The following is a 24,407-nucleotide window of genomic DNA, read 5'->3' on the forward strand; positions in this document are numbered from 1 at the left end:
AATACTTTTAAATTGCTCTGGTGATATTTTGAGGCATTTTTATTTCTATGTAAATCTTTTCTTTATGCAAATTTGCCCTTTAAAAGTACTTATGAATAAAAAAATTGATGAAATAATTTAACAGGATCTTAATCCTACTGCACTGATCATCACTTAAGGAAGACCCCCAAATCTTGAACTGCCAGAGTGTCAAATTGTGCAGAAGAAATAATTTCTATAAATATTAATCAAAAACTACTTCTCTAGCTACTTTTGAATTATTTTAGACAACCTATTTGCATAGGTTTGTATAACATATGATTTAATGAGCCTGATAAACGCTTATAATGCTTGAAGCTTTTTACTGAAAAGCATCTTTAAAAATGGCACCACAGTCTTCTTGTTTCCCTGCAAAGTATCATTTTAAACATTACTGAAAATTGGTTGGCTTTTGGAGAGCAAGGGATTTGATAGTACCTGATGTTTGTGGGTAAAGGTTTTGATCAAGGCAGAGTTTTGCTAGAAGCTGATGCTGTTTTAGTTTTGTTTCTTTAGGCACCTTTGACATAAGTATGTTAGATAGGTTTTCTGTACATTTTACTAGAAATCAAACAAGTGTAGTGCAGTTTGATCCTGTACAAGCTTCCTCACACCATTCCCAACCCTCAAATTAACACAATTCCTAATCCTCTCTTCAGCAGAGAGACTTCCAAACACAATAAGTAGGGCAGCAGTTTTGTGGTGTGAACAATTTACGTCAGTCACTGACGCTACTTTCGGTTTGTGATCTAAACAGAATTTAGAGGATGAACAGCGAGTGGCTAATTCACTAAAAGAAAAACACTTTGATAGAAATTTTAATATCAATATTTCACCAGACATTTAACAAGTGGAAAGATCAGTTTGTATGTTTTTTGGTATAAGTAAAGTTTGATCTCAGGCAGTAATTGGTATTAAAGCAGCCAACATTAATGAATTTATCACAAGGGAGCTGTCAGATTTCACAATGCATGAATGCTATTTCCATTAAATGTGAAAAGGTTTAGATTCACATCACTTGCTGCAGTTTCTGTACTACTTTGATAATTACAAAAACAGCATACTACTGTTCCACTTGAGATACTGCTTTCAGGATAAGCTTCCTCCAGCTACCTACATAAGCTTTCAGAATTTACTTTGCAACTGGAAAGCCTAGAAAAAAAATCCCAGCTATTTATTATATATTCAGTATAGTTTCACAAAATGAACATTCAGCAAAGTTAATAAAATCATACGGTGACAAGGGACACTCACCTCTCGTGAGTTCCTCCTGTTGGTTAGGTGTGATACTGCAATCTTTCCTGGTCCTGGCACCTCCCCTATAGGTTGGTACCTACCTGCGTGGTAGGTCTGCAGTGGCTCAGCCCTCCAGCCAAGTCACACAGTCAAAAAGCAAACCTCTCCCAGCGGTATCAAAAGTCCAACAAGCTACCTGCCCTCACTAGGGTCTTCAGCCCTGTCTCTTGGTCTTTTAAATCCCATCTTTCACTTGGGCTTCTAAAAGAGCCTTGTCCCCTTCTCGGGGCATAGGTCACTTTCCCAGTGGTGAGTGGAGGAACTCAGGCCTGCCCACTACTCCGAGTCCCAGCTCAGGGACCCTATAAACAGCAGCCATGAACCGCTGCTCTGTTTGCTGCAGTTATTCCCTGGGCTTTTTCCCCCCATGTGGTCCTGTTCCTTTCATCGGTTACCTTAGAGTTTCAGTTTTCATGTCCTCTTTCCCCAAGTCTAATAAATGCAGCCTGTTAAAAGCCTTTGGTCATTCCTTGCCCCTCTGGTCCCACCCAGGAACTGACCTGATCAAGCCCTGCGACTCCTTTTATCTGAGCCTGCTCTGATTGGTTGCTTCTATGTAGCCTTTTTAGGCAACCCTGGAGGATCAATTTTAACTGCTCTTTCCTAGGGTGGGGTGGGGTAGGAATGCAGTGCCTCCAGCAGGGGTCTCAAAGGACCTGATACACCCATCACGTACCTCCACCCCCCCAATCCCAAAGAAGGCTCACAAACCTAAATCCCCTATCTGAAGGTTAGAGAGTAGCAGCCGTGTCAGTCTGTATTCGCAAGAAGAAAAGGAGTACTTGTGGCACCTTAGAGACTAACAAATTTATTTGAGCATAAGCTTTCGTGAGCTACAGCTCACTTCATCGGATGCATTTGGTATGCATCCGATGAAGTGAGCTGTAGCTCACGAAAGCTTATGCTCAAATAAATTTGTTAGTCTCTAAGGTGCCACAAGTACTCCTTTTCTTTTATCTGAAGGTTTATGTCCCCTCCTATGCAGTCTTTGCCCTGCTTGCTCAGGGTCTCCTTGCCCAGACCTGTCTATGTGGAGAGCTATTTTCAGTCTCTGCCCTGATTTCTCAGGATCTTCTTTCCTGGGTTGCTCTGCCTGGACAGCGTTTAACAGTTCTTTGTCCTGATTAGACAAGACTTCCCACCTCTGACCTCTTGACATGGAGAGATTTTGCAGTCTCTTTGCCCTGCTTTGTCAGGGTCTTTTCTCCAAGGCTTTTCTGCCTGGAGAGCTATTAGTCTCTGCCCTGGTTGGTCTGGGTCTTCTCTCTCAGACCTCTCTGCCCAGAAATCTTTTACAGTCTCTGCCCTGGTTTCTCTGTGTCTCTCTCCAAGTTCACCCAAGGGCAAGCCGTTCTTAAAATATCCCATCTGTCCACAATCATATCATCATCTTGGCCAAGTCTCAGGCTTCCAGCTCACTGGATTCCTCTTATCTACCCAGTACCTGTTACTGCTTCTTTCCTGCAGGATCCATAACAGGTAATGCTTCAGTTCCTTTAGCCTGCTGTAGTTCCAACTACACCACCCGCCACTCTCTAAGATCCTCACTGAACTGCTGAAGCAATACCCAGATCTGCTTCACAGGTCCAGTCCTCCCCAGGAAAGGATGTGTGAATTTTGGTGTCCAGGTCTGTCATGGCTATCTGGCTCCTTGTTGCCCTCCAGCTAGCACCCACTGTGTTTTCAAAAGAGCCAGGCTACTGCTGGGCTAAACTCTTTTCAATTCCTCCATTGTCTCCTTGTTTCAGGGGCTGGTCCGAAAAGACCCTACTTCTTGTACCAAGGAAAGATGGTGCTGCATTGGCAATATTAGGACTTCTGCTACAAGCTCCCTCCATTTTTGTTGTGGTTGACCAAACAAGGAAAATTTGCCCGACATCCTCATTGCAGGAAATCTTGCATCCTGTTAGTTCACTGCAGAAATTTAAATGAATTACAGTTGTGTGCACAATTAAATAAGCCTAATTGTCAGTAGAAACTCTTCCAAGGGGGGACGGGAAGAGAAAGAGAGGAGAGAGGAGAGGATGACCATGTCCTCCTTTCTTTATGGCATCCAGCTACCAGGCAGGAGAACATTAAGGAATTACCCATTTGCCAAAGATTCAGCAAACAAGTCCTTGGAGATAACTGAAGGAGCAAGAGAAAACTATTATGGTGCAAAGGGATCCGTAAGGGTACCCGAGGAGAAAAGCTTTGTGATCCAAGAAGTATTCCTTCGATTGAGTGCTTCCACTCTGGAGAACAGAGCACCAAGATAGGAAAAGTTAAAGTGAATTCTTTAGCATTCCCGCCTCTCTTTTTCCCATGGCGCGATCATGTTAGGTGGTGGACTCTCTGGAGATTCCGTGATCTATGTTGTAAAATGCCCCGTTAGGCACCATTTCCACCGGTGGCCAACAGGGAAGAGCATACATACACAATACTGAAACAGGGAAAGCCCAGGGTGAAGGGGACAAATTGGGAAGATTATGGAGGCTGAAAAAGCGGTGTTGCAATTAGTTCACCTCTTCAGAGTTGTTTACTGAAGTCTTTTCTTCCATTCTGATATAGCAAAGGAAAGCTGAGACTGCAAATCAGTCTGAGGCTCCACTTATTAATACTCTACGAAGTGGAGAATAAAACGTTGATCCTAATGGGAGAAAAGGAAGAACCAAACAGAAAGACCTAAATTGTTCAAGTGACCATTGATTTTAAGTGCCCCAATTCTTAAATCCTTAAGGTGCCAGACTCTCAGAAGAAGGGTACTCAGTACTTTCTGAAAACTAGGTCCTTTAAGGCATTTCACTTTATACACCCAAAACATATTTGAAATAGTAAGTGAATGCTTCTTTATCTGGACTGACTACCCCTTCCTGCCTGCCTGAGAAAAGAATGCCCTTTGTCTATACTGGTGGCAGCTAACCTTCACTGAAAGTTAACTGCCATTTCTTAGACTGCTGCCGACAACCATCGTGTCAAAAAACAGGCATTCTGTCATAGCCAACTGGGGGAAAAAAAAAGAGATTCATAACCTGAGACAAAAATACTTTGATTTTGAAACAGTGACGTTACTTTTCTGGATGGCTAAGAGTCTTAGAGCTGCATGAACATGTGATAGGTATGTAACTGCTGGGTTTAGCCATGCTCACATGCAGGTTGGCAGCAGTGTAATGTTATGCAATGCTTTTTGCAATCCTAACACGACCCTAGAAAGTCTCCCTGGAACTTATCAGTTTAGAAAATACTTCAAATATAGGAGAAATGAAAGACAAAAAGAAGAAGAGGAGGAATACATCAGCCTGACAGGTATTCACTCACAGATGATCACTTTAAAGAAAAGTGAATGTCTGATTCTCCAGGAAAAATGTCAAACTTTCCAGGAAATAAATATCTGTTAATCCTGTAGCTGCTGGGAAGTGACAAGCAGTAGAAAAAAAAAAAAAAAAAAAGGGGGGGGGGAAATACCTCAGGAAGAGAGAAGAAATTATACAGAAAGAACTGCCTGTACAATCTGACAACCACAATGCTCAGACAATTCTCTGCTAAAACTGACAAAAGGACCATATGTGAGCACTAGTATACAATTGTTCCATTAAGCTAATATTGTAGGCTGGAAACTGATTTACAGTCTTACAAGTTGTCTTCTAAACTGTCAGGGTCACAAGTCAGATCACTTGTTTTTGAATCAAAATAGCTTCAGCCAGTAGATGATTACAGTTAATGCCAATTTTAACAACTATCCTCAGTGTTCAATACTTGCCTAATTTATTAATGATGAACTCTCAGCATCAGACTAAGCAAGCGGGGTACATCTTCTCCCAATATATGTTTTCTGCATTAGTTTTAAGAAAATACATGACAACATTATAAATTTTAAGGTCAAAAGGATCACTATATAATCACCTACTCTTATCTTCTGCATAACACAGGCCATAGAACTTCATCCATTAATTTCTGCAGTGGAGGCAATTCTTACCTACCATGTAAACAAGTATTACTAAACTTAACTTGCAGCTGAAATAGAGTGCCTCTCTTAGATATCCAACCATGATTTCAGGACTTCAGATGCAAAACCATGCTCTGAAGTGTCTCTAGCCTCTGTTTGCCAGAAGCTGGGAATGGGCAACAGGGGATGGATCACTTGATGATTACCTGTTCTGTTCATTCCCTTTGGGGCACCTGGCATTGGTCACTGTCGGAAGACAGGTACTGGGCTAGATAGACCATTGGTCTGACCCAGTATGGCTGCTCTTATGTTCTTAAATGACAAATTTACCCTATTTTTTAAGTACCAATTTAAAAAAGGATTTTATAGTTTGCCATATCTGAAATTTACTTTATTATAGTTGAATACAGAGTCTTAGCTCAGCTCTTTAAGAAACTGATTCATCTGTTTCTTCCTAACCCTCCCAACTTTGTAGGTAGCTTTCCTGTACCTGTAAAGCAAAGTTAGAAAATTGTTTTTAATAGTAACCAAAAAGTTTATAATTGCAAAAGAGAAACTAAGTACTGTAGCATTACTGTGCGTTTGATCAGTAAAAATGCAAGTGAAGCAAAAGCACCAGAACTATTTCCCCCAACGGTAGTTTTTACTGCATGACGCTCATTGGAAAATCATAACGCAGGTAAAGATATGCCAACATGAACCATATATCAAATACGATGCACAATATCCCTCAAATCTCATTGAAAAGAATGCCTTCAATACCAGTTGCTCCTTTCAAAAGTTGTCACTAACTATACAGAAGATTAAAAAAATATTGTTTAACACACACCACACTGGAAGACAATTATATTTTACAGCCCAGAAGGAGTTAGTGTTGTGCTGGTTGCTTCTATGTGTCTAATATTAAGGGATTAGGTTACTGAATATGACAGATTTGCAGCCTTTCATGGAGATTAAAGACTTTTTGTTATTTATTCAACAAATCTGAATGATGAGCCGGAAACGCATATGGAAGCATCAATATGGGCTGTATGGTTAGTTTCATATCAATTGAGCTTTCCCAATTTTATATTAAATCACAGGAGCGTCCCATAAATCTACTATGGTACATGCACCATACAGTGTACTTAAATACTCTTATCCCTCCCTTCACCTTATTAGCTATGTTGTATGCTTTACAAAGTAAACATGCTTTTTCTCTGCTGGGAATGAAAGCTTAATGGAATGACCCTGCAGCACGGTGGGGGTAGGGGTGGGGGTAGCGGGGGGAAGAGGCACAAAACAAAAAAACCTCAACAAAAACAGAACAGTTGTACCAAGCAAAACTTTCTCTCTCAAGATAAACTATTTTGCTTTTTTAAATGAAGGTTTATCAAACAGATTAAAACAGAACTTCCAGCTTGTGGTTCAACAGTTTTCTAAAATGCCCGGATGTGAAGTTCTATGTCCCAAAGCCATTCTCCCCCCAACTCACAAGAAATGACTTAGGACTTGTGTATACTAGAAAGTTAGTTTAGATTATTATAGGTGGAAATTTAAAGTACAATAGCTATTTCTCTATGGCTTCATGTGTACACAAGCCCTTTCAGACATCCCCTATTAGCATCCAGTGCAAGGGGAAAGCTGAATTAGTTAGCTTTTGTTCACAGAGACCCCAGGAACTTAATTAGTTTAAACCTTGTTAGTTTATTCTTGTATTGTCTTAAAATCTTCTTGTCCTCAAAGCATGGAGTAAGTGCTTGTCTTCAAGACAAAGCTGTACTGGTTTAATTATATGTGCAATTTTAAACAGCTTTAGTTAAATGGGTGCATAAGGCTGCGTGAACACTTATTTTCATATAGTTTAAGTTAGTCAGGAGTTGATTTAAACTCAACTGAAATAAGACATTCAAACCAAGATAGGATTGTCCACATAAAAAGTTGCACTGGTTTAACAAAAGATTTGTCCATGGGGGAGTTATTCCTGACTAACTTCCTACATGGATGCTCTAGAAATGGATCAAGTTAATTTAGAATAAGGCACTCTTATTGTGGAAGAAAAACACCCACATAGAGTTAATCAGGAATAGCTTTAACTTCACACATTACCTTAATCTGAATTAATTTCCCTACCTAGATGACACCTAAATCTCATGTAAACAAAGCCAAAAACATCTTAGAGATGCTCCTTTACAGTTATTGGCTGATCAGAGTGCTGACATTTTATAGCAAGTTTTAAGTAGCACCTAATGAATATATCATGTTCGAGTTCTCTTTACTAGCACTGTGGGGGATCGCTGATGAACAGCTTATGTTCTGAAACTGACAGACGCTAATCTTGTGAGCATTTTTCCCTTCCTTTCAAAATTTCATGTCTGTGTGCAGTATGAAAGCTTCAGCAAAACTAAAATATAATAAGATATTTTTACATACAGGTCTCCACTGGATTTCTGACAAGCTGCTGTCATACAACAAAAAAAGTCTAGGAGGTTGACAGGAGCAGAACACACACAATTTTAATACCAAGATGAAAAAGAACTGAAAGTTACTAAAAACTTCACAGAAACATTACAGACACTTTTGTGTTTTAATATTTAATTCAGTATTTCACCACCCAGTTTAAAAAAAAAAGATTGCCTACCTGCATCAGCTCTGGATCGCTGACCTGGTGTCTTTCCGAATGGGGTCTTCATTCATCTGTGTTTAAGTGAGCAGCAAAGCTGCTAGACTAGGGTGAAAATCCAGTTCTTTCCAACTCTTAAAATTTCCTCTTAGCCTGATAAAATTACTACTTGTTAATCCACCATTCAAACGAGAATTTGCTTGTCCCAAGATTAGCTGAAGAAGTATTTTCAATTATATTTCTCTGCAAAACAAAAAGAGATTTTAGTTTAAGCAATCAAATTTGAAGCGTGGTCAAGATAAGCAATGTAAAAATTAAAAACTAAAATTATATTAGCAAATACGTTAATTTTCATGCTCAGGGAAAATTTATTTTTTATTTAATGTTTTAGCACTGTGTATAGTAAAACAATGGAATAACCTGGCACAAAACCAACTTGGACCTACACTATATGGTAGGGTTTGTCCCTTAAGTTAATTTCTGTATAATATACAGTGCCATTCTATAGGCCAGTATTTAAAGATATGGATCAGAATTATCTGAATACACGGAATAAAATGATTAGGTAACAATAAACTAACGAACAGATTTTCAGCCAGGGTAGTACAGGGTGTTACGGTAATTTTAATTCTTAAAATGTAGATGTTTGTATGAAAGTCTTTGCTTTAGAATAAGAAACTACGTATCACTGTATCTGCACAGCAGGAGGTATTGGCAGATACTGGCAGATATTGGCAGAACCAAATACTTCTGTTAACTGATAAAACACCAGATTTACTTCTCAGTAGAGAAAACCAGCTCTACAGACAACAGTGATTTGAGACTTTTAGAACACATTACTGAAAAAATAATTCAACTGTGACAAAAGGGAGAAGAGTTCTGCAGTGTGTGAAATTAATAATCACAAATTTACAGAAATTTTGCAGAAAGGGTAGGTATTTGAATAAAGTAATTTGTAAAGACAAGTGAAAAGAATTTAAACTTCTGAAATATTTAATCTCATTACATTTATCTACATCAGTTGCTACATGAGCTCTCATAGAAATCTGCATGGAACACTCTCATCAAGCAGTTTTCCCCTGAGAGTTGGCAACATCTTTGCTAAAACAGTTCCTGCTAACCAAAGAGAAATCACAGTAAGTGATCTGAAACAATTTCATGAGGTTATGGAAAACTGAGATAAGGAAGTTAAATCTAAAGAAAATAAAAAGCTTATTAAATTGGTTTGTTCAATGAAACCAGGGGTTAACATTTTAGAATACCTGACTTCTTGCACTGTGCAGGGAAACAAGCAAAAGAAACATCGAACTGGTGGTAAGAAGTCAAAATCATTCATTTTAATTAAGAAATTTAGAGCCCCTTAGATCACTTGACATTCTTGGGACTCCATGATTTTCATCCTTCAGAGATCAAAATCCTACCCAGTATATTAAAACTAGTGAGAGAAAACTATGTTGCAGTCTATTAAAAAATGCAGATACTCAAAATGTTTAAATTTTCCATTGACTCAGAAGAGCGAACAAGACATTGGATCGACATTTTGCTGACAAAGGAAACTTTCTTTGTTTGAAAGAACATTTAGTAGAAAAATCTATCAGATACAGTCTTATTTTGCTAGCTTGTTCTGCCGCTACTTGTGGATAGGAGTCAAAAAATCAAGACTGATATCAACGTGAACAAAATCAAGATCTAGAATACTTCAGCGTAGCCACACAAATATAATAATTATCTCCAATGTCATTTTGACTTAAGTCTGTCTTGCACAGTTCATTTGTAATTTCTGCTCTAAGTTGGAGGCTGTTCCAAGTCCCTGCAGTACAGCTCTGTACCTGCCTAGCACAAAAGTTATCCCTGCCATTCCTTCCTTAACATATTGGACCAAAAAATCACCTACTACTTCTGTATTGGGTCTTCAAGACCGCAATATGTCAACATTGGAAAAACACATGGGATGATTTAAAATTGATGTTATGATCAGTTAACTATAAATCTATTAACAAATTTAAACTTTTCTAGATTCAGAAGCACACTACACAGTACTTGTGTGGGGTCTAACTGACCCCATAAACACACACGTTTATTTAAAAAGCTACGCTATGTGGCTTTCAGTTTAACTGACCCCACATTTAGACAATGGAAATAGCAATATAAAAAGGCACAACAAGCACAGTGGTAGTGATAACCTATACTTTGGACAAATGGAGCAAATAGGTGACATATGTTCTGAATATATTAAGTTTTTACACTTCACACCTTGATGCATTTCTCTGTCGTATTCTCTGGAGTAGATGCACTCCTTCCTGTTCTTAGGTTCTGGATCAGTACTCAGCACACTAGATGCTGCTTCCCTAGAAGCCTGAGGTAAGGTTGCAATGTTCCTTTTCTATTCCTGGTTTCACCATTTCTGTACCCAGATCCCTGAGAAACATCTCTCTCTTACTCAAAGATTATGCCATGTGCAGTTCAACAAAATCTAAATAATATATGCATTCAGACAGTTAATGTACATGTGCAATGTAATAGCCAGTCTTTGCCCCAACAACAGAATCTGTCAAGTGTGGGCTGCCAGCAAATGCATCTGATAATCGTGACTTCCCCAGAAACTCTTCCTAGCAAGCACAGGCTTCCCAGAAAATCAATTTGACAGTGTTATCTTAAAAAAAATCCCTCAATTTTCTGATATGAGGCAAATGTTATCTGGAGACTCAAAGATCCGCAAGAAAACACTTTTAGTGCATTTTTTTGAAAAATAAAAAACAAACTATGGTAATAAAAACAATTATAACTGCTGCTTCAAAATAAAAATCTGATTCAGGAATACCTGCAAAAAGAAAAGGAGTACTTGCGGCACCTTAGAGACTAACAAATTTATTAGAGCATAAGCTTTCGTGAGCTACAGCTCACTTCATCGGATGCATTTGGTGGAAAAAACAGAATTAATATGAGGTCTAAGTGACCCCAATACCTTTTGAGTGACATTATTCTGCTACACAAAACCCCCAACCGGCTATATTTAGATGCATATATTTAGATGCTGCCAGAGCCTTTCACAGCAACATGCAGCACACATGTAGTGCCTTTACCCCACACATTGTCCAAGTGTGGACATAGGCTCACAGTAAGGCATTTTCATTAGACCTCAAATAATTTTTGTGGCTGTTTAATACACCCTCTCCAATATTTCCAAACATCCTTTAAAATATGTTGAATACTACGTACAATTCTAGTGTCTAGTGGCAGTCTTATCAATGCCATATACTGAGGTCAAATCACCTCCCAACTCATCACTCCTCTACCATTTATATATCCAAGGATCGCATTACTTCAATTTTCCTACATCACACTGGGAGCTCATATTCAATTGGTTTGTCCACTATGAGCAGGAAGTCCTTTTCAGAGTTACTGTTTTTCAGAATGCATTGCGTCCTTCATCTCAGCCTCAAATGGAGTCTTCAGTGACAACTAGCATTTGGCTTGCATTATTCCTCTCTCTCTCACTCACTTTCCCTCTCCCGGAAAGTGGCATAAAGCACTCCCTCTGCCTCTTGTACCTGGGAGTTAATATATAACATAGCTCCCATCATGGCTGGTTGTCCATGGTAAACAAGCAGCAGGGCTAAGGAGAGAGGAAGAAATGCTGTTTAATAAACTTCCGGCAGGCAGAGAGCTCAAGAGTTACCCTCCCTTGCATTGTAGGGAGCAGGCTAGGAGGAATAAAAGCCATGTCAGGGAAAAGCAATATACATCATGTGGAATACCTCCAATTCAAAATGTGCAAATAGGGCAGTGTACATTTACTTGGTTAAACCACCACTTAACGTTTACAAGAGAAAAAAAATACCCCTGTAACTGATTCAAAATTTCACCAGAATCAAAACATAATTACAGCATTTTGCTACATCAGCAATACTTATGGCTGTGTTTTCTATACAAAGGGTTAGACTCTGCAACTTCTTCATGTCAGCAGAGCCAAAATGTACACCTTAATAGAGAGCCAATGATTTTTTTTTCCTGAAAACTGGCAGTGTCATAGAACCAGCAATACAAAGTTTCGAGAGCTATCAGAAAAATATTTGGGGGAGGAGGAGGCTGATGGTTCCATGGCAGTTGGGAGAATTATGGGGGAAGGGTGTGTGAAAAAGGAGGTGATGGGTTGTATTATGTTTTCTGTAAAATTCCCAGAATGGCTGTTCTAGGACTTGTCTTTACTACGAAGTTAACTTTGGTTCTTATTTGAGTGTTTGCCCCTAATCTGAGTCCTGTCCATGCACAAACACTCTCACTTAACACTTGGGTGTAAAGCACCACCAGACAACTAGCTTATAGACCAAGGGTGGCCAAACTTACCTACTGTCTGAGCTGCGTACGATATCTTCAGAAGTTTGGGAGCCGCAAGACATGAACAACCTTTACACATACATTTTTTAAAATATTAACATCCTACTTACTGTATCATGGCTAGTTACTACTAGAGCTAGAGACTTTGTGGGTCTCCATCCTGGTCCTAAGTCTCTGGAAAACTGGTTGATATGCTGTTAAGGTGGTACGAAGGAACTCTGTCAGATGTTGATTTGTACAGACTGCACGATGTTTTGTTTTTACAAACTTCATTACAGAGTACTGCGATTCACAGCAGTATATTGTGCCAAAAATTGAAAATGAGTCACACACTAGTCTTTTTGAGTAGAGGATACTTCATGCCTGGCACTTGCTTCCAGAACTCAATTGTTGACTATGATTTATGCATCATCTTTAGAACCTGGTCTTTCTGGAGCTGATCATGAATGGGTTTACAAGATCTTAGCTTCTGCAAGTCTTCAAACTTGGTCTGAAAGTCATCATGCAGTCCTTGTAATTTACCTCTGTATTCCTCAAGTTTGTGATCTTCTACTTTGATTTCAGGAAATGTGTTTAACCCTACTCTTGAGACAGGGAACGTGATTGAAGTCTCTTGATGCTATGTCTCTTTGCAGAAGCTTTAACTTGTTCTAGAAGCTGAAGACTGAGTAAGGTCAGAAATAAATCTTATCCTTCCCTCTGAGTGCCAAATTGAATGTTTGCAGATCTTGCATAAAATCAGTGAAAAAACATCAGATCCTGCATCCATTGCTCATCTTTCAGTTGTGGACAGGACTTTCCTCTTCTTCATGGAAAGCACTGATCGGCTAGAACAGTCCCACAAACGTATTGAAGACATTGCTGATTGTTTCTTCTACTGTATTGTGAGGGGTTATCATTGTCAGGTTTGTCTTCATTTTGAACTATTGATGAGTCTTCCGATTCAAGCAGATGAAATGGATAATTTCCAGGACTGTTTTCATACCATTTTCATATTTGAAGTATCTGCCTGTGAGATGTTCATGATGGATGATGCAATGAATAAGGAGAAACTCTGGAAATCTGGGATTGCTTTTCAAAAGTCCAATAAGGCCTACTTATCCCCCCACCATTGTAGATGCTCCATCCGTTGCAACACTTGCAAGTTTATCCAGCAGTACATTGGTATTTGTCAATGCTTTGTCAAGTGCATTATGTCAACACATTTGTTCTTTTAATGCCACTAAGTCCAACATTTCTTCTTTCACAGTTAGACCTGAAGAAAGATAGCAAACAAATATCGCTAGTTGTGCTTTTATCTTCAATGTCTTTGGATTTGTCAACAGCGAGGCTGAATGCTAGAGAATTCTTTAGATTGTTTTGCATCTTGCTTGCAACATCAGCACTGATCTGGGAGATCTGCCTCTCCATAGTGTGGCATGAAATTGGAATTTGCTGTATTATTTGTTGAAGTTTTGTGTTACTTGGATCTAAAATTGCAACCTCTTCCACAATATTCTTAACAAATTCTCCATCACAATACAGATGTTTTGCACAAGCAATATTTCATGCCATAACAAAACTAGCTTCAGTCGCCATGTCAGTTTCCTTCCTGAACTCCAAAAGTAGGGTCTGTTGACAGTTGAGGTGTAATTTTAATGCAGTTAGCTTGTTTTTCCTTAATTCTGATCCAGGTGGGTATTTAGAGGAAAAGTTAATGTGATTTGTTTCATAGTGATGTTTCAAGTTGCTGGCCTTGTGGTGAGAGAGCGATGCATTGCCAGATAAGGCACGGAGTTTGCCACCTTTACTAGTGAATGCAAAATCTTCTTCCCATTCTGACTGAAAAGTTTTTCTTCATACTTGCATCTCTTACAATTTGAAGGTGACAATGACATCCATGAAATTAATGTAGGGTTAACACTTAAATCTACAACTATTCAACTGTGATTTATGAACAGTAAACACAGCCTGTAGTGTGCAGACTGCAAGATAATAGCACACAAGGTCTGCACAGCACTGCAGTGACGCAATTTCCTGTAATAATGAGCATGTGCTGCTGAAGCCCTAAGCAGCGGCTACCCAGAGCCTGCGGCGCTGAAATCCCAAGCATTGAGTCGCCACCCCCATGTGGGGTTGAAGCCCAGCCTCACCACCCCCCACGCAGGGTTGAAGCCAAGAACATCAGCTCACTCCCACGGTACTGAAGCCCTAAATCTTGGAGCCCACCAACGGGGCTGAAGCTGCAAACACCAGCTTGCCATCCTGCGGGGCAAATCCCAGAGCTTGGAACCCCACCTCCCTGTGGGGCTGGAGCCATGAGCACCAGCTCGCCCCTTCCCCCACAGGGTCAAGCCCCGAGCTCTGAGCCACAGTTGACCCCTTAAAGAACTGCATGCGGCAGTTTGGCCCTGCCTGGTATAAACTATAGCCTATAGTCAAGCTGCTAACCTGACAACTATGTCATGTGGACACAGGCCTAATCTGAAGGCAACCATGATCTATAAATAAGGCTAAGTTTGTATCACAGATATTTTTAGTAAAAGTCACAGACATATCATGGACAACACACAAAAATTCACAGAAGCTCATGACCTGTTCTTTACTTTCACTAAAAATATCCCTGACAAAATGGGGAGGTGGGTTCAGCACCCACTGCTGGGGTTTCCAGGGTCCCCCGCCACTGCAGTGAGTGGGAGCTCCGGGGTCTGCCAACTGCCCGCCATGGCTGGGCAGCTGCAGGGGGTTCCCCCACCAGGGTGGGGGCTGGGAGCTGGTGGGAGGGGCCAGTGACCTGGGAGCTCCAGCCCCGAGCTCCAGCCCCGGGGCAGAAAATTTCACCGAGATCAATGGAAGTCATAGATTTTTATATCTAGTTTATTTTAATGGGGTCCTGATCTCACTTTCTGGAATACTGCATTCAGTTCTGTATATAATATCTAAAGAAAAGGCAAAACTAGGAAGGGATGGAGGGAGGGAAGAGGATAGAAATGTAGAGAAACAAAAAGATTTGAAATGTTTCATTTAAGGAACTGGACATGGTAAGAGACATATACAACACCCCTATCTGTCTTCTCTCATAAAACTCATAAGACAAGAGATAGTTAATTTAAAGTGAAAAAGGGAAGTATTCTGTACATAATGCATAGTTAGCCTATGGAACTCATGGCCACAAGACATCACTGAAGCCAAGAGCTTTGCTGATTTCAAGAAAAAAAAAAGATTAGGTGTTTACATGGGTAAACATTTAGAAGCAATATGTACCCCCACGCTTCCAAAAATAAGGCAACTACCAACTGTTATGAAGAAGTTTCACCTATAGGCAAATTATTCTATACTTGTCCATTAGACTTCTTGCTTCTTTCTATGAAGCACCTGGTACTGGGCACAGTCTGATAAGATATTCAATTAGCTTAACCCTGGGTCTGATCAATATAGCATTTTTCTAAGTTTCTAAATTGTATTCCTCCATGCAAGCTAGCCATCTGTTGAGCAAGTCTTCACATTAATTACATGGTTGGGTCTTGTTTTCTTTCAGACTTAAAATATTATAGTAACAATTGCAGTTTTTAGCATAAAACAGCAAAAAAATTACAGCTGGATACAAAATGTACTGTTACAATGTGTAAAACCCACTGTCAAATTTTTCTTAACATTTTAGGAAGAACCACCATGAGGTTGTATGCAAAACGTTGCATTATAAAAGTAACGTAATGCCCAAAAACGTCAAACTTCAAACGTAGAAAGCCTACTTGTAATAGTCCTTGAGTTTAAATATTGATTCAACAGTTAACCAGTAATATTAAAGACAGTCATATCCAAGGAACCCTAAACTCCAAAAAGTATACTATTGTAAAGTAACACTTAAATATGGAGTGAATTTGGTGTACATGGAAAGTGTACTGGTAGCATTACAAAAAAAGCAGCACATTAGCATGGGCAGGTAGTGTGCAAGTTTGCTTGCAGTTTGTTAAGGCACTTGTCTTCTTGAGCTATATACACAATGACTCCCTGTCACCATTTTGGGCTTCAAGAGAAGGCTGGCAATTTTGCCAGACTATTTGGTCATACACTGTTGACAAATGTCCTCTTGGAACTAAAAAGAAAACAGATATAGTCATCTCATTTGTAACCAAATTAGGATTTAAATCCGTACCTACAGAGATAAAAGACTATTATATTAATCTTTAATGAGCAACCTAAGCCTGCTTAAACATCATACTACTGTAACAACTAGTTAAATTGCACTTTGCATCTGTAATTATGACAAAGCAAAGGACTACTGGAATAGCTAATTTATAACCAAATATTTATGGAACAGTTTATCATTTCAGTACACAATACACCAGGGGGAATTATTTTGTCCAGGTGATGTCCTTAAATGCGTAAAGGTCTGATGCCAATAGACGAAGGGTAAATGATTACATACAACATTATATTTATGTCATGTACATATTCTTACCTATGCCAGTTCTATCATGATCAAACATGCCAGTATACATAACACTATTCAGATAAAGAAAAGATAAGAAACCAGTTGGATGATTAAATTAGAATAAAAGAAAATGTCAAATGAAGTTCTCTGGCTTGTGGTGTCGGTATTACTAGTTCAGTTAAGAATTCAGCAAAATGCAATTTTTAGGAAAGTTGTAGGCTGTATTTGGGAGAGTAATCTACAGATTATTTTGTTGGTCTTTGGAGCCAAGAAGCCTAAACAGCAGGAGTTTAAATTATCTTCCATTTAACATATACAACATTTGCTCCTCTACTTTGAGTCACAACAGTTTCCCTGAAACGCATTTTGTCATACGCCAAGGCTCCTATTAATAAAATTCAACCCTTGCTACTCTAAAACTGGTTAAAAAGTAACCTACACAACGGGAAAAACAACTGGGTTTGTACCTTTTTGCTTCTTCATGATGCACAGAAGAGACATGAAGATTTTTCTCCTCATTTTTTTTTTTTAAAGGAAATTAAAATCCTTTCTAGTCTGGGACATGACGAGTGGAGAATTAACAAAATCATCTCAGGATCCAAGAGGGTTAAAACTGACCAACTGAGAGAAGGGATTTATAGTCAGTCGTTCAAAAATCTGGGTTTTAGCTTACGTCAAAACACACATTTACTTTCAGTAACATTTTTAATAAAGGGAGCTATTAGAGAGAGTCAACCATCTCTAGTATTTCACTTGTGCTGCAAGAATAAACCTTTGAGATGTCTTCAAAAAAGGGTCTTTCAACAAGCCAAAAAAGGTCACAATTGCCATTCCTGGTGTTTAAACGGGCAAACCAGCCAGCACCAAAAAACCCTCACAAGAAGTTTGAGTCTTCTTTATATCTCACAGGCTATGTCTTCACTGCAAACATGGATAAAAACCACCTAGCAGAGACATGACATAGGCAGTCTTTACTTGTAGAGTTTAATATAGCTAGTCAATGTCAACCCTCTTACATCCACACCCAAACCAAAAACTGGGTTTAACTACCAACATCTCATCTCAGCTAACTCAAACTTGCCATCTTGATATAAAAACAAACACTATTTATTGCAGTGAACCGTCACGGGGACAAAAAAAAAGTCAAGCCATTTTTAAGTCCTTTACAGACCACATTAACCTAGAAGCATGATGTACTGTATTTTTAACAATATGCTGTTTAGTAAATATCTACTGAAATACAAGCGGATTTATATAACAATTTATAACAATTTAGAATTTCAAAGCAACAAATTTCAGAGTAGCAGCCGTGTTAGTCTGTATTCGCAAAAAGAAAAGGAGTACTTGTGGCACCTTAGAGACTAACAAATTTATTAGAGCATAAGCTTTCGTGAGCTACAGCTCACTTCATCGGATGCAACAAATAAGTTTTTAGTTTAATAATTGTGGCTAGTACTGAACTAGGGAAGATTTTTCAAAAAGGTGTCAAATTAGTAATTTAAATTAATATCTAATGTTGTCAAGTGTAGTTTAAGATAAGAGCTTTTACTCTTCTGATATCAGTTTGTTTCAAAACTATTACCTCTCAAAAAATACAAATATTTGCACTAGTCAATAGCTGAACATCATGGTGGCTCACTGGAATAAAGGTGTAAAACTCCAGTAAGCAGGCTGCAACTGATCTAACTAACCTACACAACACTCCTAGATTATTAACATTTAAATAGCTAAAGAGACAATTTGATGGGTTATACAGATTGCATTTTACCGCTGTGGGGTTTTTTGTTGTTCAATGCATGTAACATAGTTATCCAACAGTACCACTGTAATCGTGCTCAACAAATATGAAGTCAAAGTGCAAAACAATACCTTGATAATGGCCAGAAGGGAACCATTAGTTTGTTTCACGGATTTTACCATTCTCATGTTCACACACAAGATAACAATACTTTGGTGGAGAAGACACATATGACCAAGTATATTATTTTGTTGTAAACTGGTGCCACAGAGTTTTCCCTAGCAGTACCTGTAGAGGTGGTCCTGCCATCATTGAGATCCACATGTGGCAAAGCAAGGGTATAAAGGGCAGAGTCCTGCCCCATCCCTTCCTCAGCTCCTTTGCACTGGAAATTGATGAGAGATTCTGGGGAAGGAAGTCATATAGTTGTCTTTTACGACAAACCTGAGGAATCTGCTATGGCCAGAATGAATTGTCACACGGAAGTACGCTTCATCATACAAGTTGAAGCAGCATACCATTCCCTAGGATCTAGGGAAGGGATAATCATAGCTAGGGACACCAACTGGAATGTCATCATCTTGATGTACTTGTTGAGTTTTTCCAAGGTTTAAAATGGGTCACAGATCACCTCTGGTTTTGAGTATCAGGAAGTAATGGGAGTCTCCCCTCCTCTGGTGCCTGATCACGCAAAAAGGCACAGTATGTCTCTGGCTATAGCAAAGGCCTCCGGAGTGATTGGAGCTGACATTAAGGACTGCTCTGTCAGACAATGAGGTAGCCAGTTTCAGCAGTCCCCGAATGGTGCCATAGTTGACAGGTCAGATCTGTCTGAATAAGATGGGATCGGAGAATGTAAGGGGAAGTTCTACCATCAATACCAGACCAACCTTCTGTGGATAGGAATCTCCTCTGGCTCTGCTCTGGGGAATCACTTTGACAAGAAGCCTTTAAAGAGCTTCCCTTCAATCATTAAGAGAGTTCTGAGGTTGGTCTCAGGGTTGCCTCCATTAGGATGTAGCCATGATACTCTTCCCTCAGTTTCTTTGTCCTGGGTCTTAAAAGCACAGGAAATAGAGCACCCGTCTGTAGCATGGCTCTCATCCTGGCACTTCCAACAGCGACACTGGCTGGGAAACGGTTTTCTGCAGACCACACAAGGCTTGAACTCTTTGGAATAGGCCTTCCAAGTAACAGGTAGGGGGCCAGTGGCCTGCTAAGCAAACTTCAGCACACGGAGTGACAGAAGTTTCTCAACTCTGGAGGGAGGACTGACTTATCAGTGACCTCTTCTGAAGTTGCTACAAAGTATCAATTGTGACTACATGTGCATAGCCATACAGCTGTCCACTAAGAATTGGACAGGGATCATTAAATGGATTAAGGTAACTCCTCGTTTGCTCGATTTTACCTAGCAACAAAAAAGATTGTTTATTAAAAAGAAAACAGCTGTACATAAAATTAGTTCATAGCTATGAAAAAAGAGCTGAATGCCATCAGTTCAGATTTAAGAATGTTTAACAAATATGTATAAATATATACATATTATACATAAACAAATGTATAACAATTCTGATCAGTTTTGAATGCATGACCAACATTTTTTTATATTTACACACCAGAAAATTTGGATCAAAGATTTATATATTTAAAGAAATTTGATATCTGATACATCTGGAGTATTAATACAGCAGAAAATAAGAATAACCAGATTTACCACAAAAATTTGTTTCCAGTAGGATTCTAAGACACTGCAGCAGAGGAATGGAAAGGAGGCAAAGCAGAACGAGTCATGCCTTCTCAACACAGCATAGATCATAAGAAATTTTCCCTTTTCAGCAAAATAATTTCATTTTATCCATAAATCCTTTAGTTGTGTTATTTTAATGAATCAATAAACACTTTCCTTTAGACAGACTTTTTTAAAATCTAAATAGACGTACATTATACCTAAATTAATTATGTAGCTTAACTGTTCTCTGATTAACATACATGCCTACTCTGAGCCCCACTGTAACAATTCAATAATAGCACAGTAATGCAAGAGAGAGTTGCTTACTGCATTCCAATTTCTGCACTTTCCAGTAAGTGTCAAAGTGGAATTACACCTAATTATTCAAGAATAGGCCTTTTGGCACCCTCTAGTGGCTTCCTCCCTCTTGGACTTTTCTAGTTTGGTCTTCCAAAACCTTTCCCATTTCTACAAGTGCTTAAAGTTGACCACAGTTTAAAACTAGAGATGTGAAATGTTTCATTAGAAGTTGCAGGTTACAAGTTAAATGTCAAGAATCCATAATATTCATTTACATTTTTTTCTGGAGTGAGTCATTCTGAACTGAAATATACCTGATGCAGAATATGAAAATTTATCCATGCCTTACTCCAAGAAAGTAAATTTAGAAGAAATGAGTTATGGCTTTAGGTCTCTGATCCATGCAGTCTTTGGGGCAAACCAGATCTCTTATTCTGTGGCAAGGGAGATATGGCTCCGTCTCTGTTAAGCCACCAACTGAAACACTTCCATAGCCCAGGAAAAAGCTAATTATACTAGTAAGCACTGAGAGTAAATAGAACAATCCTCCAAAAGAGCATGAAATTCAATTTAAAACATAAAAGCAAACAAACCACTGAGTGACAATTAATAATATCATACCTTTCCCCAATTGACAGCCTATTTGGGGTGGGTTAGATCTGTGGACTTCATTACCTGAAAACTTTTCCTTTGTTGTAAAAGAACAAAAATAAAACTGTCTATTTATATTTGTAATGAGGTCACAGACCCAGGACATTGGGATTTTCATAGCAGTGTTCACTTGAGACAACGGGGGGGTATACTATACATATAGTTATGCAGAGATGTGAAAGGGGGTAACTTATTTCTAAAAATTACTGGAATACCACAGTGAGGAACACCCACTTACCAAAGGCAACATCAGATGATTTTTACTCTTATGCTTCCGAGATACTATATTTTAGCCCTATGTAAATGGAAGATTTTGAAGCCGTCTTTCCTCTTGACACTGGATAATAAAAGAACAAAGAAAGCATTTGTCTTTCTGAATTGAGCTATGCAGCGATATATACTATACTAGTATATACTTTGGGAACTCTACAGAAATCCAACGAATATCACGTTGTATTCAGGGTACTCTACAGAGCCTGGAGTTAGTCTTTGGTACAAAGACACGGTTGGTTCTGAATATCACTTAATTTTTATGGAAAGATGAGTATCTAAGTTGAGAGCACTGTGGTGCCAGGTAAGCTGCTCCCAGTTCTGATACCCTGTGAACTCCCATGATTGTTATCAAAAAGGCCACATTACTGGTTAGAAAGTAATGGAACCATCTTCATAAGGAGTTCAAACAGAGGACCTGTGAGGGAATTGTTAACCAGGTAAAAACTCTGTACTTTGGAAGGATGCAGAAGTCATGTTACCCTGAAAAAGGCACACCAGACATTAGGAGGGATGAAATCCACTAATTCTCTTCTATAATTAAGAATCTGCCAGATGAAGCAGCAACTTGATTTTTCAAATGTCTGAACTATCGGGCCCAGACGGAGTCCATCCTGAAGAAATCAAAGAGCCTATAATACTGACACAGATGTAGGAGAGAGACCCTTGTCCTGGTACCAATGACTAACCACCACCCAGGCCCTTGAATGTGTTGTGTTAAATGTATTTCTGGAACCTTAAAATATGGATATTATCTCCTCTGAATAACCTCTTTGGCTTTAAAGGGTCTGTTCAAGAACTAGGCAGCGAGGCTCTGACTGTTTGGATTCTGATGTACGACCGGCCTTTGTAATGCATATCCCTTCAGGATGGATAGCAGAGGAAAGATATTTGTACCACGTTAAGGAGGTCAGAGAACCAAGGTATTCATGGCCAGAACAGGGCTACCAGAACTAGGAGTCTTGCTTTTCTTCTAAAGCATTCTGATGAGAGGAAAGGCATATTTAAAAAAAAAAAAAAAAGTAAGTCCCTTTTAGACATCTTTGCAGCAAGGCATCTGTTGCCTTGACTTTATAATCTCACTGGCAAGAGCAGAACACTGAATCTTTGTGATTCAAATGGGATGCAAACAGATTTATTGCTAGGAAACCAAATTCCTTTACCAGTACAGTAACTCCTCACTTAAAGTCATCCCGGTTAAGGTTAATTTTGTTTCGTTGTTACATTGCTGATCAACTGGAGAACATGCTGGTTTAAAGTTGTGCAATGCTCCCTTATAACGTCGTTTGGCAGCTGCCTGCTTTGTCCACTGCTTGCAGGAAGAGCAGCCCATTGGAGCTAGCTGGTGGAGGCTTGGAACCAGGGTGGACTGGCAGCCCCCCTAAGTTTCCTGTGCGGCAGCTGCCCAGTAGCCTATCAATTGCTGGCAGTTCAGCTGTCCCTCCCCACAATGCCTTGTGCTGCTCCTTCCCTCTGCCTTGGTGCTGCTCCCCGGAGCCTCCTGCTTGCCGTGTGGGGGGGGGGGGGGGGAAGAGGGGCACTAATGTCAGGGTGTCCCCTTCCCCCTGCTCTTGCACCCCACTTACCCCATCTCCATAGGGAGTTGGGGGGCACTACCACATGACAGGGCTCAGGCGGGAGCTTCCTGGGAGCAGCTAGTGTCTCAACTTGCTAATTAATTAACAAGGCAGTGTACTTAGAGTGGTTTCAGCCTACTTAAAGGGGCAATGCGCATCTCTCTCTCACACACAGGGTGTGTGTCTCTGTCTACCATGCTGTCTCCCCTTCCTACATTCGTCCTGCCTTGCAGAGTGTGAGACTACATTAACAATGGGTTAACCCTTGAGGGCTCAGCCAAAAGCTAGTTCATCATTTAGCAGTAAGGCATTCTCTGGGAAATATCCCACCCTCTTCCACCCTTTGACTTCACCACCTCAACCAAGCTTCACAATTATCATAGCTGTGTACAGTATTAAATTGTTTGTTTAAAACTTATACTGTGTGTGTATGTGTGAAAAAAATTTCCCTGGAATCTAACCCCTCCCTTTACATTAATTCTTATGGGGAAATTGGATTCGCTTAACATCGTTTCGCTTAAAGTCACATTTTTCAGGAACATAACGTTAAGCAAGGAGTTACTGTAATGGACCTCTCGGTATAGTCCCCATTCTGTATGATCTACCTTTTGCCTGCTGTGTCGTTACATTCACTTTCCAGTGGATGCAAAGGGAGCAGACTGACTGCAGATTCTTCTGAGCTCAAGTCATAGGACATAAGCTTCTCTTTGACAGTGTGTAGATTTTGTTCTCCTTTGTCTGCTGACATACGACATGGCAGAGGTGTTGTCTGTCAGTCAGCACGAGAGAAGTCCAGATATGGGAGCAGAGCCTGATATCATACTGGACTGTCCTGATCTCTCACCAGTCTACACTGTGCTTGTTCTCTTGTTTGGACCAGCTCCCTTGGATAGGCCTTGACCTCCTCCCTCCAGCCTTGCATCTGTGGTGATAAGTGTCCTGATGAGTTTGCTTATTGGAAACCCTGACTTGAATCCTCTCTGACTCACCCACCATCTGCATGATCTGAGAATCCTCCTGGGGAGAGATGCTTTCACCGAGGGGAGGATAAGAGAAGTTCCAAAGCAGCCTCAAGTGAGCATGGGTCAGCTAAGAATATCCACACAAGAGATCACTAATGAAAAATAGACAGAAGTGTTTTAATGGGACTTCCCTTTGATAAAATATCTCAGCTCCTCTTGTCTATCCTGCAGCAAGAAACTTCGTCCTCACCCACAACTATTTCAGATTTGGGGATGATTTATACCTACAAGTCAGCGGCACTGCTATGGGTACCCGCATGGCCCTACAGTATGCCAACATTTTTATGGCTGACTTAGAACAACGCTTCCTCAGCTCTCGTCCTCTAATGCCCCTACTCTACTTGTGCTGCATTGATGACATCATCATCATCAGGACCAATGGGAAGGAGGCCCTTGAGGACTTCCACCAGGATTTCAACAATTTCCACCCCACCATCAACCTCAGCCTGGATCAGTCCACATAAGAGATCCACTTCCTGGACATTACAGTGCAAATAAGCAATGGTCACACCACCCTATACTGG

At 39.8% G+C, this 24,407-nt stretch overlaps 1 protein-coding gene across 18 annotated transcripts in view; it reads right to left on the minus strand.

The window, feature by feature from the left end:
• SPIN1 (spindlin 1) overlaps positions 1-24,407 on the minus strand; it is a 117,108-nt gene that overhangs the window by 35,612 nt on the left and 57,089 nt on the right. For 9 of the 18 annotated variants that reach the window (XM_043514767.1, XM_038402271.2, XM_043514766.1 and 6 more), the window contains one exon: positions 7,860-8,084. In XM_043514767.1, coding sequence (XP_043370702.1) covers positions 7,860-7,911 — 52 coding nt within the window. In that variant the 5' untranslated portion in view covers positions 7,912-8,084. Of the gene's footprint in view, positions 1-5,053; positions 5,126-7,859; positions 8,085-8,847; positions 8,958-21,252; positions 21,352-24,407 lie in introns of all 18 variants that reach the window. The other 9 variants (XM_038402268.2, XM_043514757.1, XM_043514758.1 and 6 more) reach the window with 4 other exon arrangements.

This window comes from Dermochelys coriacea, chromosome 5 (assembly GCF_009764565.3).
Source record: "Dermochelys coriacea isolate rDerCor1 chromosome 5, rDerCor1.pri.v4, whole genome shotgun sequence".
NCBI classification, from domain to species: Eukaryota; Metazoa; Chordata; order Testudines; family Dermochelyidae; genus Dermochelys; species Dermochelys coriacea.